At 39.7% G+C, this 12,452-nt stretch overlaps 1 protein-coding gene across 1 annotated transcript in view; it reads right to left on the bottom strand.

The window, feature by feature from the left end:
* The window catches only part of Awh (Arrowhead), a 111,288-nt gene that overhangs the window by 75,324 nt on the left and 23,512 nt on the right, over positions 1-12,452 (bottom strand). The window contains exon 3 of the mRNA XM_068229053.1: positions 5,591-5,772. Coding sequence (XP_068085154.1) covers positions 5,591-5,772 — 182 coding nt within the window. The remainder of the gene's footprint in view (positions 1-5,590; positions 5,773-12,452) is intronic.

Raw genomic sequence — 12,452 nt, 5'->3', positions numbered from 1 at the left:
CAGCGACGACTGCCGTAGGCGGTAATTACACTTGTCAAGGTCGAGAGCTGATCTGCTTTACTGTGTACAGCAGGAGGCTAGGATTTACCTGTATGGTGTCTTGAAAAGTTACGGGCACGCCCGCACAATGAAATGCTCCTCGGGCCGATTGAGGCAGCAGAGTACTGCTTGTTTCACTCTACTGTCCGACCACGAATCTGCGGAAGAGCCCAGCAGCAGTTTCAATGAAGGTAAGTTATGTCGAAGCTACATGTCTGGAGCAAATAATAATAATAATAATAATAATAATAATAATAATAATAATAATAATAATAATAATAATAATAATAATAATAATAATAATAATAACTTTATCGGACGTACGTCCCACTAAATAAGTTACTACTTTAACGGTTTCTGGAGACCCCGAGGCGCCGGAATTTCGGTCCCGCGGGAGTGCTTTTATGTTTAAGTAGATGTACCGACACGAGGTTGATGTATTTGAGCACCTTCAAATATCAGCGACTGAGCCGTGATCGAATCCGCTAGCTTGAGCTCAGAAGGCCAGCGCTCTATGGCCTGAGCTATTCAGCCCGGCTGCTAGCAGTAAAAAAAAAAGACCTTTCGTTACGTACCATTGGTCATCACAGACATCAATATAACGAAATATACATAGAGCAATACAGAAAACTTCACACGACACATATCAAAGACTGTCTTACATTTTATTCCAACTTGAGATAGTTCGTGTTCGTCTCCATATTCAGTACAAGTGCCACACATCACATCGTAATTTTCTCTTTTATATTCCATTACCATATGTTTTCAAAAATGTCATCAGTGTTGCTAGAACTTTTAGGTCTTTCAAAATCTGCTGTTAGTTTAAGGTCTCACTAACACATAAAGGCTTTCGACAACGGAAGGAGGGAAAGCTCGAACTCGATCACTGCTACGTGACCTGAACGGCGTGGCCAGCTCACTTGGTGTTGAGCATCCCATTTCTTCTTGACCTCGTTCCTTCACGTTTTCGTTCTCATTTCGGTAGTCATCACAATTATCTTGCTGATCAATAGAGGCTAATGAATACGATATTTTGCACCTCAAAAATTATCTTGCCAACAAACATCTCCAGCGTCAGTTATCATGGCAAATGAACAACATTTCTATGTCAGCGATGCTCGGCATTGGCATTACGGCATTCCAAATGGGGTAACTTGGAACACAACCAGCCACACTCATATGCATATGCATTTTCCTGAATTAAATCAAACCCACAGATCACACCTACAACAACACATCGGTGTGGAAGGTTAACTGCTGCACTATACAATAAAATATGCGTATTTTATCCCACAAATAATACGGCATTTAATGATGATAACGAATATAAATTAAAGTCTTCTTGTCACGACTTTCAGACGGTTTGTAAACGTAGCCTTTGTGTAATTTTATTGACTTACGGCATATGCACATGTAATATATTTTCAAGAATTACTACTAGTTTAACATTCTATAGGGGCTGCCTGGCCGAGGCGGTAAAGGCGTGCTCGGTTGGCCCAGAAGGACGTCGGAAAATTTAAGAAACGAGATTTCCACTTCTGGAGGTGCATATGGCCCTGAGGTTCACACAGCCTACACCAAAAATGAGTACCAGGTTAATTCCTCGAGGCAAAGGCGGCCGGGCGTAGAGCTAACCACTCTACCTCATCAAGTGCCGAGGTTACGAATGGTGGAAGCCTTTACCTTCCACTCCTCCGAGGGCCTTCATGGCCTGTACGGAGATGACTTTGCTTTGTTTTAAATTTCTAAATCCAGCGTAATTATAAACAAATTCGCGCACAACTTAAGTAGGCTTTTTTCCAGTACTTAACACTGCGATTTACAATACTATGGGTTGAACTTACTACTAGCTTAACACTACAAGTGATAATAAAGTCACGCTAAAAACATAACTACCCAACAACTACAACAATTCGAGTACAAAAAGCAATTCCATGGAAAGAAAATGTTACAAGAAATGCTACTACTTTAATTTTCTAAATCCAACATCATCATATACAAATTCACACACAACTTAAGTATTTCCAGAACTTAACACTGCTGCTTACAATACTATAGCTTGAGATTACTAATTGATTAACACTACAAGTGATAATAAACTAAACTTAAAATATAACTACCTAACAACAACTGGAGTACAACAAGCAATTCCACGAAAAATAATATTACAAGAAATACTACTAGTTTAACGTTAATCCAGAATCATCATATACAATTTCATATACAACTGAATTATTTCCAGTACTTAACACTACGGCTTACAGTACTACAGGGACGGAGAAAAGAAAAGTGCAACACCAGCAACGAATGAAGGAGCACTAGGCAAAGAATTGACGTGGTCCCTAAGATAAATTTGCACCCACATCTTACTGTTTTCGCTGGGAGATTGACACCTGACGTTTAAGGTTAAAATTCATACCTAGGATCCAATGGAATTCGAACTTCGGATGTCTGGGTGGAAACGCCAACAGTTAAGCCATTGATAATCACGCCTCCCCTATTGAGACAGTAAAGTATTCACAGAAATGAAAAGAAAGTTAATCATTTTAATAAACCTTGACCTACACGATCCTAGCAATCACGAGCTAAGGGCGTTACACCATACTTTTACATCGGATTATATCCATAAGTATGGAGATTTTTCATGTCAAAAATGTTTACCATGCTTAATTTAATGAAATACAAACTGCGGTGGAAAGCTAGTGACAATGCCGCTAAACTTCAGCTTCGCGCCTGATGGATAGACTACACTTATTTCAGTAAAGTTGAAATCGTTGCCTAGCTGTAGATAGCCTCGATGTGTAGATGGGCGAGAGACAGAAAAAGTTTGACGGAGAGAGATATATAAGGGTATCATAACGTTGCAACTAAAGGTCTGCGTTTCCATCTTAGGTGGGTCGAGTGAAGGTAGTAGTTTAGTTTAGTCCTACTCTGCTAGAGTGCGTGACTTGTCCGACCGCTTGGCGTTGGTCTGAGCGAACGCACCACATTCGGTCTCGTGCACATTCACAGTCACTGTGGCATTCGTTGCCAACATGGAAGGGGAGTTCAAACCCACGGTGAAAGCAAAACTTGAGAGAAAGGAATATGGATTAATAAAGGAAGACGGGATGAAGAGTGAAGGGTGGAGAAACTTCTCGCTAGTAACAGCTGCAAATTGTCAACATGTAGGATGTGCGTCATTTGAATGTTGCGCTTTCTTATTGATGTACCTATGCATCTACGACCTCACTCATGAAAACACACGTGTGTAAAGTGCGTACCCCTGTGGGTAGGGTGGTAAAATACATCCATAATATCCCCTGACTGTCGTAAAGATGACTTTTTCTTTCTGTTTTTTTTTTTTTTTTTTTTTTTTTACATGTTGCCTTACTTCACACCGACACAAATAGGTGTTATGGCGACGATGGTACAGGATAGGGCTAGGAGTTGAAAGTAAGCGGCCGTGGCCTTAATTGAGGTACAGCCTCAGCATTTACCTGGTGTGAAAATGGGAAATCACGGAAAACCATCCTCAGGGCTGCCGACAGTGGGGTTCGAACCCGCTATCTCTCGGATGCAAGCTCACAGCTACGTGCCCGTTACCTCATGGCTACTCGTCCGGTTAAAAGGTGACTAAAGGGGAGTCCAGACTGGGATATGAGCTTGGGAGTGAGAGTTGGCGACCACGGCTCTCTTATCTGAATCTGACGTTGCTTCCATTTGTGTCAGACTGATCAATTTCAACTTTCCTATCCGACCGCGCTTGGTCACCTCTTGTTCTCCTCCGACCCCGACGGTATTAGGTTTATGAGGTCTACGGAGACCTTCATTTACACTTCCTTCATTTTGCCGACTCCTTCAGTCTTCGCATTGTTGGACGTCTTCCATTTTCCTTCTGATTATTGCTAACTAGCTAAAGTATAGGCCTACGTTCTTCATACGGATTGATGAGCAAGGTCTAAAATGGATAATGACGCAAAATGAAATGTGATAAATTCACTCCTGAAAGTATGTAAGCCTACACAATATTACACAAATAGAACACGGAATACAATACGATGACGATGATAATGAAAATGGCTGAATAAATAAACAGCAGCACACAATACTTCTCAAGTATCACTTTACACGAATACGTTTCAGACTGGCTAATAAACCACTAATTTAGGAGCTGTCCATTTTCCTAACTCGCCTTCAGAGAAAAGCAATGTGGTTACTGGTTTCTTATAAGATACAATCAATAGTGATTGACTCGTGCGAATAATTTTTGCAACCGTTCTTGGTGAGTGAACGTAGACTGGCATTTTCTCCAGCAGCGTTCTGCGGCAGCTTATTCAGCCAAGACTTGAATGGGAGCAATTGAGAAAGTCTTTGACGATATCATTATCAGTACTAACACTTTGTCCACCGTCTCCTCCGATCTAACACTGTGCACTATATTCTCCGAGATTCATTAAAAGATGAACTGTACAAGACAACTCCGCATACTTTAGGAGGAACTCAAGACGATCGATCATATGTGAAGAAATAGCGGGTGTCCACATTCAAAATGACGGTGTTCAGCGTGGCACAGCACTGGCTGTAATGATCATAAGAGTCTGAAATTTCGTATATATGCTAACTAAGGAGTGGGCTCGTGAATTATGCCACAAAAAGGGTTAGTTCCATGCCTTGCCACCAGGCGATATTAAACATGACACTATGGAACTCTCGAAATAATCTTTTCTCATCATTTTTATTTTAGTTAATGACTTTTAGCGTTTGAAATGATTGTCCATTTATTTCGCAAATCAATTAATTCCTTCTTAAAATTGTCATAGGGGCGGTAGCTGTGAGCTTGCATCCGGGAGATAGTGGATTCAAACCCCACTGTCGGCAGTCCTGGCAAACGCTAAGGATGTACCTTAATTAAGGCCACGGCCGATTCCTTCCAACTCTTAGGCCTTTCTATCCCATCGTCGCCATAAGACCTATCTCTGTCTATGCGAGGTAAAGCAACTTAAATCTCATAGATAATTGTCGACGTCCAAATGGCAAAAATAAACCTTTGCATTTACTGAAAAGACTGCCTACAGGGGCACTTGGAGGAATACCTGTGTTTAATTTTAAGAAAATAGTTGGAATATTTTTAAAATTCCTGGAGAGGTAGGAAAGTGCCTTCTTCAGGACTGGTGGAGCTACTACTTCTGTCGTAGTAGAACTGAAACGGTTAATCTTCATCATCAGTTACTCGAGTGTAACGATTAGTATGTTATTTCAATAAGTATTTTACAAGAAAAGTTACATTTTATAAAACGTAATGCTAAAAAACAAAAATTTATAAGAAAGTAATCGTTACAAGTAATTACTTTTACTCAATTACTTCCCAACTGATGAGCCAGTGACTGTAGAATTGAAGTACACTAGATGTTCGGTAACACGCGGACTCGTATTGCTGGCCGGCTGTGAGCCCATAGAGCTCTGCCACGCGAGCGGGCAACTTTTATTCAGCTCACCCGGCTGAAGGCCAACGATAGCACTAGTGACATTTTGAGGAGATAGAGAGAACGTGGGTTCATCAGATACTCACTTAGCGTAGTCAGCCTTACAGTACACGCTCTCGTCCTTGATGAAACATGAGGGCTGCCTGTCCAGCGCCAGCTGACACACACAACACCGCAGACAATGGGAATGCCAGGAACGACCACTCACTTGAAGCAGATACTTGTCAGTGATTGGCTCGGAGCACGCTGCGCACATCCGATGCTCTGTCTGAAAACAAATTAAATTTCATGCATTAATGTTTAATCATATAGAAACATCATCCAAATATCATTTTACTCTCTAGAAACTGCCGAAGATTGTTCCATTCAAAATGCTGAAGAATATTTTACAAGGGTATTTAAAAACTTTTATTTTTTAACAATTTGTTTTACGTCGCACCGACACAGATAGGTCTTATGGCGACGACGGGACAGTAAAGGCATAGGATTGGGAAGGAAGCGGTCGTGGCCTTAAGTACAGTACAGCCCCAGCATTTGCTTGGTGTGAAAGTGCGAAACCACTGAAAACCATCTTCAGGGTTGTCGACAGTGGGGTTCAACCCACTATCTCTCGAATGAAAGGTCACAGCTGCGCTTCTAACCGCACGGCCAACTCTCTCGGTGGGAATTAAACAAATAAGAACATCTTTGTTTATTGTTTTTTTTTTTTTTTTGCTATTTGCTTTACGTCGCACCGACACAGATATGTCTTACGGCGACGATGGTATAGGAAAGGTCTAGGAATTGGAAGGAAGCGGCCGTGGCCTTAATTAAGGTACAGTCCTGGCATTTGCCTGGTGTGAAAATGGGAAACCACGGAAAACCATCTTCAGGGCTGCCGACAGCGGGACTCGAACCCACTATCTCCGGATTACTAGATACTGGCCGCACTTAAGCGCCTGCAGCTATCGAGCTCGGTAAACATCTTTGTTATGACTATTTTAATATACATCATTATGTATACCAACTTTAAACCTGCCCAGAGATAAATATAGCCTATTACCTGTGTATTTTGTAAATTACTATACAGTATATCGTCGTTGCCGGGAGAAAACCTCCTATGTGATAATATTTTTGGAGATATACTGACCCGCAGCACATACATTATGAAGAGCAAGAATGCCTTGACAATATTCACACAATATTGCATCTTAGATGACAGAATCTTACTGGCCAAAGTTCTAAGCTAAAATATTTCACATAGGAGGTTTTGTCCCGGCAGCGACGATATTACTAGTGGACCCGTGCTGCTTCGCAGCATTCGTTATAAATAGGCCAGATAACTCGTCTTGATATGCCTGTCGTAGGCATATTGTTTTGCCTATCCTTTTTAATGATTTTATGAACATTTACTAAGAAGCACGTTGTGGTATGCCACAGTTCGTAGACAGAATTCATCCATTTGACGTCATCATACCGCCTGTTTGGTAAAAATCTATTCATATATTAGTTTTTTTAAAAATCCTGCAGTTCTTGATGTAAAGCTCGTTATTGTGTCGCAGAAGGCAATGGTATTTTTAATCGCAGTTTTTCTGTATAGATCGGTTGTCTCGTGAGCTCATAGGTTAGTCTCGAAGGAGCGTTTTTTTGCCAGACAGAGAATATTTTTAAGATGCATTGTCTCCACTCTTTCTAGTGTATCTAGGTTATCCTTCGATAAGCGTTCCCAGATCATGTTTAAGACGTATGTCATGATGAGGTCTGTTTGTACGTAGACTTTTTCTCTTAGCAGCATGTAAGTTATGAGGACCGCTCTGCCATCTGTTGAATATATTTGGAAGCTGGAAATGTTAGAGAATCAAAGAGTATCTAGCAGGTAATGGTATTCTTCCATGATCAGAGCAAGTGTACACTCTCTGGTTGGACAGGTAGCAATTAAACATGGCTGCTTGCAGTGACATTAATACGGATGAAAATCACGTATATCAGAATATTAATGAAGGTCTCAAAGTCTCCTACGAAAAGAAGAAGTACATGGAGTACCGACATCACGGAGAGAAAAGCATGGAAGTGAAGTGCGGAAAGGTTAGAAGAGTAGAAAAGTTTAAGTATTTGGGAGAACTGATCCAACCCAATAGACTAGACAAGGAGGCAAACAAGGAAAGAGCTAGAAAATTGGAACTGGCCTACAGACTGACACAGAACAGATACAATAAACGGGCAATATCCTACAAAGCCAAAATTAAACACTACAACGTTGTTGTAAAACCAGAGGGGCTGTACGGTTCAGAATGCCTTATATTAAATAAAAAAGGGGAACTTAAAGAAATTGAGAAGAAGAAAAGGAAAATTCTGAGGAAAATTCTTGGACCTCAGAAAACGACGGTTGGTACATGGAGAAAAAGGAGAAATGAGGATCTCTACAAGTATTCCGAAAAGATCACGGACACAATGCGAAAACGAAGACTGAAATTTTGCGGACATCTCGTCAGAATGAATGACAACCGCCTACCTAAAAGGATATTTAAATATATAATTGGATTGAGGAGGACAACAAAATGGGTGGAGGAGGTTAAGGAGGACGCAGAAAAATTAAAATAACATCAGAATTGATCCTCAACAGAAAGAAGTTCAGAACTCGAGTAGATGACCACAAATTTCATGAAGAGCAGCGGAAGAACAGGTCCAAATTTGTAATGTCTGAGGAGCAGAGAAAAATAAGGAGTGAACGAATGAAGAAGTTCTGGGAAGAGAAAAGAAGAAAACTGGCCAGAAAGCATTAAGTTTCACGCGGTCCACAGTTGGCCAAATTTGGAAGCAAGAAGAAGAAGAAGAAGAAGAAGAAGAATATTAATGAAAATGTTAGTCGTTTAGCAACCTGCTAAGTACAGAATGTATTGCGGGTTACGGTGAGACTTCGCCTGCAATTAGGGTAATCATTTAATGGTTTGATTTTATGAGTACTAAAAGTTGGCTGAACTTAGAGACCTATCAATGTCTGATGATTCATCAGCAGGTAATTCCGGAGAGAATGAAGCAAAAATGAAACAAATCGGTCCAGTAAAAATGAAATGAAATGGCGTATGGCTTTTAGTGCCGGGAGTGTCCGAGGACAATTTCGGCTCGCCAGGTGCAGGTCTTTTTATTTGACACCTCGTAGCCGACCTGCATGTTGTGATGAGGATGAAATTATTATGAAGAAGACACATGCACCCAGCTCCCGTGCCAGCGAAATTAACCAATTATGGTTAAAATTCCCGAACCTGCCGGGAATCGAACCCGGGACCCCTGTGACCAAAGACCAGCACGCTAACCATTTAGCCATGGAGACATCGGTCCAGTAGAATGGACGGACGGATTTGCCAAAGCTGTTTTTTATAAACTCTTAATATATAGATATTATTATTATTATTATTATTATTATTATTATTATTATTATTATTATTATTATTATTATTTTAGGTTCCGCTAACTATTTTTGCTGTTTTCGGGACGCCGAGGTTCTGGAATCTTGTCCCACAGGAGTTATTTTACGTGTCAGTAAATCTGCCGACTTGGGCTGGTGTATTTTAATATTTACAAATGACAATGGACTTAGCAGGCATCGTCCACCAGAATTCAACCGACTGGAGAATTGACAGACCTGCGCACATCACACACAACACTTCGTACTACACGAAAAGCGGCTGATCTTCAAACGAGAATGCGTTGATCTTACTCGCTATATTCATGTCCTTCGAGCGAAGACTATATTGTCTCAGCCACAGTTACAGGCAGCATGATAGCGCACAAATCACAAGATATTATAAATGGAACTTGCTTACCAATGTCTCTCGTCAAGACCACAGTGTACTCGCCTGTAAGAAGAGATCACGGCGCCAACCGCTACCAATGGAGCGGAATGCTATTGGTTCCCCATCCCCGACATTCTCAGTGCTCATTGTAGTGAAACTCAAATAGACAAGTCATGATAATTAATTATGAGTATTGTGACTGTTTAGGCAATCCATTAATTCGATACGGCACAGACAGTTCGAGTTTCTTATTGCTGCTCCCATGTTGCGAGCATCTGGAGTACACGGACAGATTGATTTTTGATGAAAACGTGATTTTATTGAAAAGAAAAATTAAATAAGTAGAGTTCTGCAATCAAGTACTTAGGAGGCAAACGAGAGTGAAACTTTGGCCATAGACACCAGGCGCACCAAGTTACAGAGGCCCTATCATTAATCTAAAAACAGGTACACCGCCAAGTACTTCTGCAAGACCATAAAGCTGAAGCACTACAACTTAGCAGTAAGACCCTCTGTACTCTACACCTCTGAGTGCCTCCTGAAGAATCGAAAGGGCCCACTCAGGAAACTAGAACTTAAAGAGGAAGATCTTGAGATGGATACTAGCAACCATAAGAGAGGAGGATGGCACCTACAGGAACGTGCATGAGGAAAAGGTGACCAACTACAACCTATCAGACCTTAATGGAGAATCCAATATGGCGGAAACATTGGGGCACTGTCTGCTGTGGGACGCAGCTGGGCATTAATTCCCAATAATATAACTAACGCCGAAAACGTTCCTAATATTCGTGAAGAAGAATTAGTATATGAAATATAAATCATGTTCCCATAGTTAGAAAACACTGAACAGTCTAAAATAGTATACCAAAATTGAAACAAGTATTCAACCAACTTACATAACCCTACACCAGTGCATTTGATTATGAAAAAAATCTAATATTCATTGGTAAAACAACAACAACAACCACACATAACAAATTACAAGAAAAACACAAATCATCCATAATAGTGAAATGATACATCGTACTCAATAAATAAGATACTCAGCAATCCAGAATACTTTAATATGCACTTGACTCGCTAACGTAACCATACAACCCCCGCACTGAAAATGACAAAATTCGACCAAATTCATTGGTAAAACACAACAACGCACACGCAACACATTACAAGAAAAACACCCATAGCACTGAAATGGCATACCGTACTCAGTAAATAAGGAATTCAGCAATCTAGACTACTTTAAATATTCACCATGACTCTAACATAATCCTACAGCCAGTACATACAAAATGACAAAATTAAACCAACATTCGTTGGTAAATCCATCAATGCACAACATATTACAAGAAAAAAGACAAATTACACAGGACAATGAAATAACATTCTCAACAAACACACATTCATCAGCCCTAGTCCTGCTTGAAATATACAGTTAAATGTGTATTTATAAGAAAATAATAAGTATTGATAACATTTGCTAACACCTTAATGCACTTTTTAATCACCGTTTTAATCTTCACACCACTCTGACACTCATCATCAAGGTTACATACACTACTCTCAATTAACTGAAACCCTAACACTACGAGTGCCCGTGTTTGATTCTGTAACTTAAGAATTCTGGTTTGTAATTATCACTAATTAACACCTGGAAAAGAATGAACACTTTAAAACACAAGGGCATGCCCACGAATGGTGGATACTTCAAACCACTTCTCTTCACTAATGAAAATACATCATCATTTCCCTGTCACTCTCCACAAGAAAGTCATTCTCAGCCTGCAACATTTTAATGCAGACACCACACTTTTTACATAATATTTCAGTCACTTGAAAACTGGCGTAGCCGGCAATGCAGACCAAAATACACAGTTTTCAGGGGAATTGTGATGTGAACTACTTTCTATAATGCAGGCTATAACGCATCTAAATTATCAATAATTCCATCATGGCTATTGTTATAGACATTATGAGCAAAGTCTTTCAAAGAAAATTCACCCGGGTTCGCACACCTCATCTTCAATACACCTAGCACTTTGATCTTTCTTTAAGAGTTTGTTCCATAGGAATATAAGTGAAATTACTCAATCTCCTATAGACACCAAATCTTCCCTATAAACTGTCTGTATGCAATTTGTCAGTAAGAACATAAGACCAGTGATACTTATTGAAAACATATTTACACAGTTCTATCTCTATGGTAAGTCTGTGTGTCAAAGCAGTGTATATTTCACTTCCTTCTGTTTATGACATATGACATTAGTCTATGTATGTTTTTAAACATGTAAGGAGTAGAAGTTTCATGTCATCGGGACCAGTAATTGGTCTAGCATCTTCATTTCTGGTATATGTACCTTTCATGGGATGCTGTACATTACAAACTGACCACCACTTTCGAATTAATTTTAGATATTGGATTGTGCCATCAGAAACATCCACACCTTGACTTTTAAGCAATTCTAAACCAGCAACATTCTTGCGATCAAAGACTTTACTACTAATGTTTCGTTCTGTCTCTATTCTTGTTGGATACAGAGCCTCCCTAGATAAATTTGGAGCCATTTTTAGCAACAATCTATTCTCTGAATGAAACAACTCTTTAAGGTGTGAAAATTTGGTCAGAGTTGTAAATTTACAGTACTGACTCTGTACCAACATCAACATTGACCACTTCACTTAAAACAGCAAATGTCTTGTCAACGTTTGGTATAGGCTAATAAGAGAATAGTGCAGACCATATCAGTAGTTCTGGAGAGTACCTTATCTGATTAGTTGCAGAGAGGTCTAACTGTTCCAGGATAAATTTTATTTTACTAGTTCTATCTGCATTAAACTCACAGCTTAACTCAAGTGCATATTTTCAAAAGGTTCATCCAAAGATAAAGTTTATCAATGAGACCAATATTATCATCAGAATAACTTGTGTGAGGACTTACCAAAGTGTCAAAATTCGTCTATCTTTCATATTTAAGTTCTTCACAAGCATCAGATTCCAATACAAACCTAATATGCTCTGTGGAAAAACACACATTTTTGTGAAACACTTGAACTGCAAATGAACTCGCAACTTTAAAACTCACGTTAATAAATGACTCATCATCCACTTTTACAAACAACACATAATCTTCATTCACTATTACAGTGAATGGTTTAACGCATTTCTTCTGAA

This window comes from Anabrus simplex, chromosome 8, assembly GCF_040414725.1.
Source record: "Anabrus simplex isolate iqAnaSimp1 chromosome 8, ASM4041472v1, whole genome shotgun sequence".
Classification (NCBI taxonomy): Eukaryota; Metazoa; Arthropoda; class Insecta; order Orthoptera; family Tettigoniidae; genus Anabrus; species Anabrus simplex.
The sequence above is the reverse complement of the archived record's forward strand: the minus strand, read 5'-3'. Positions and strand labels throughout refer to the sequence as shown.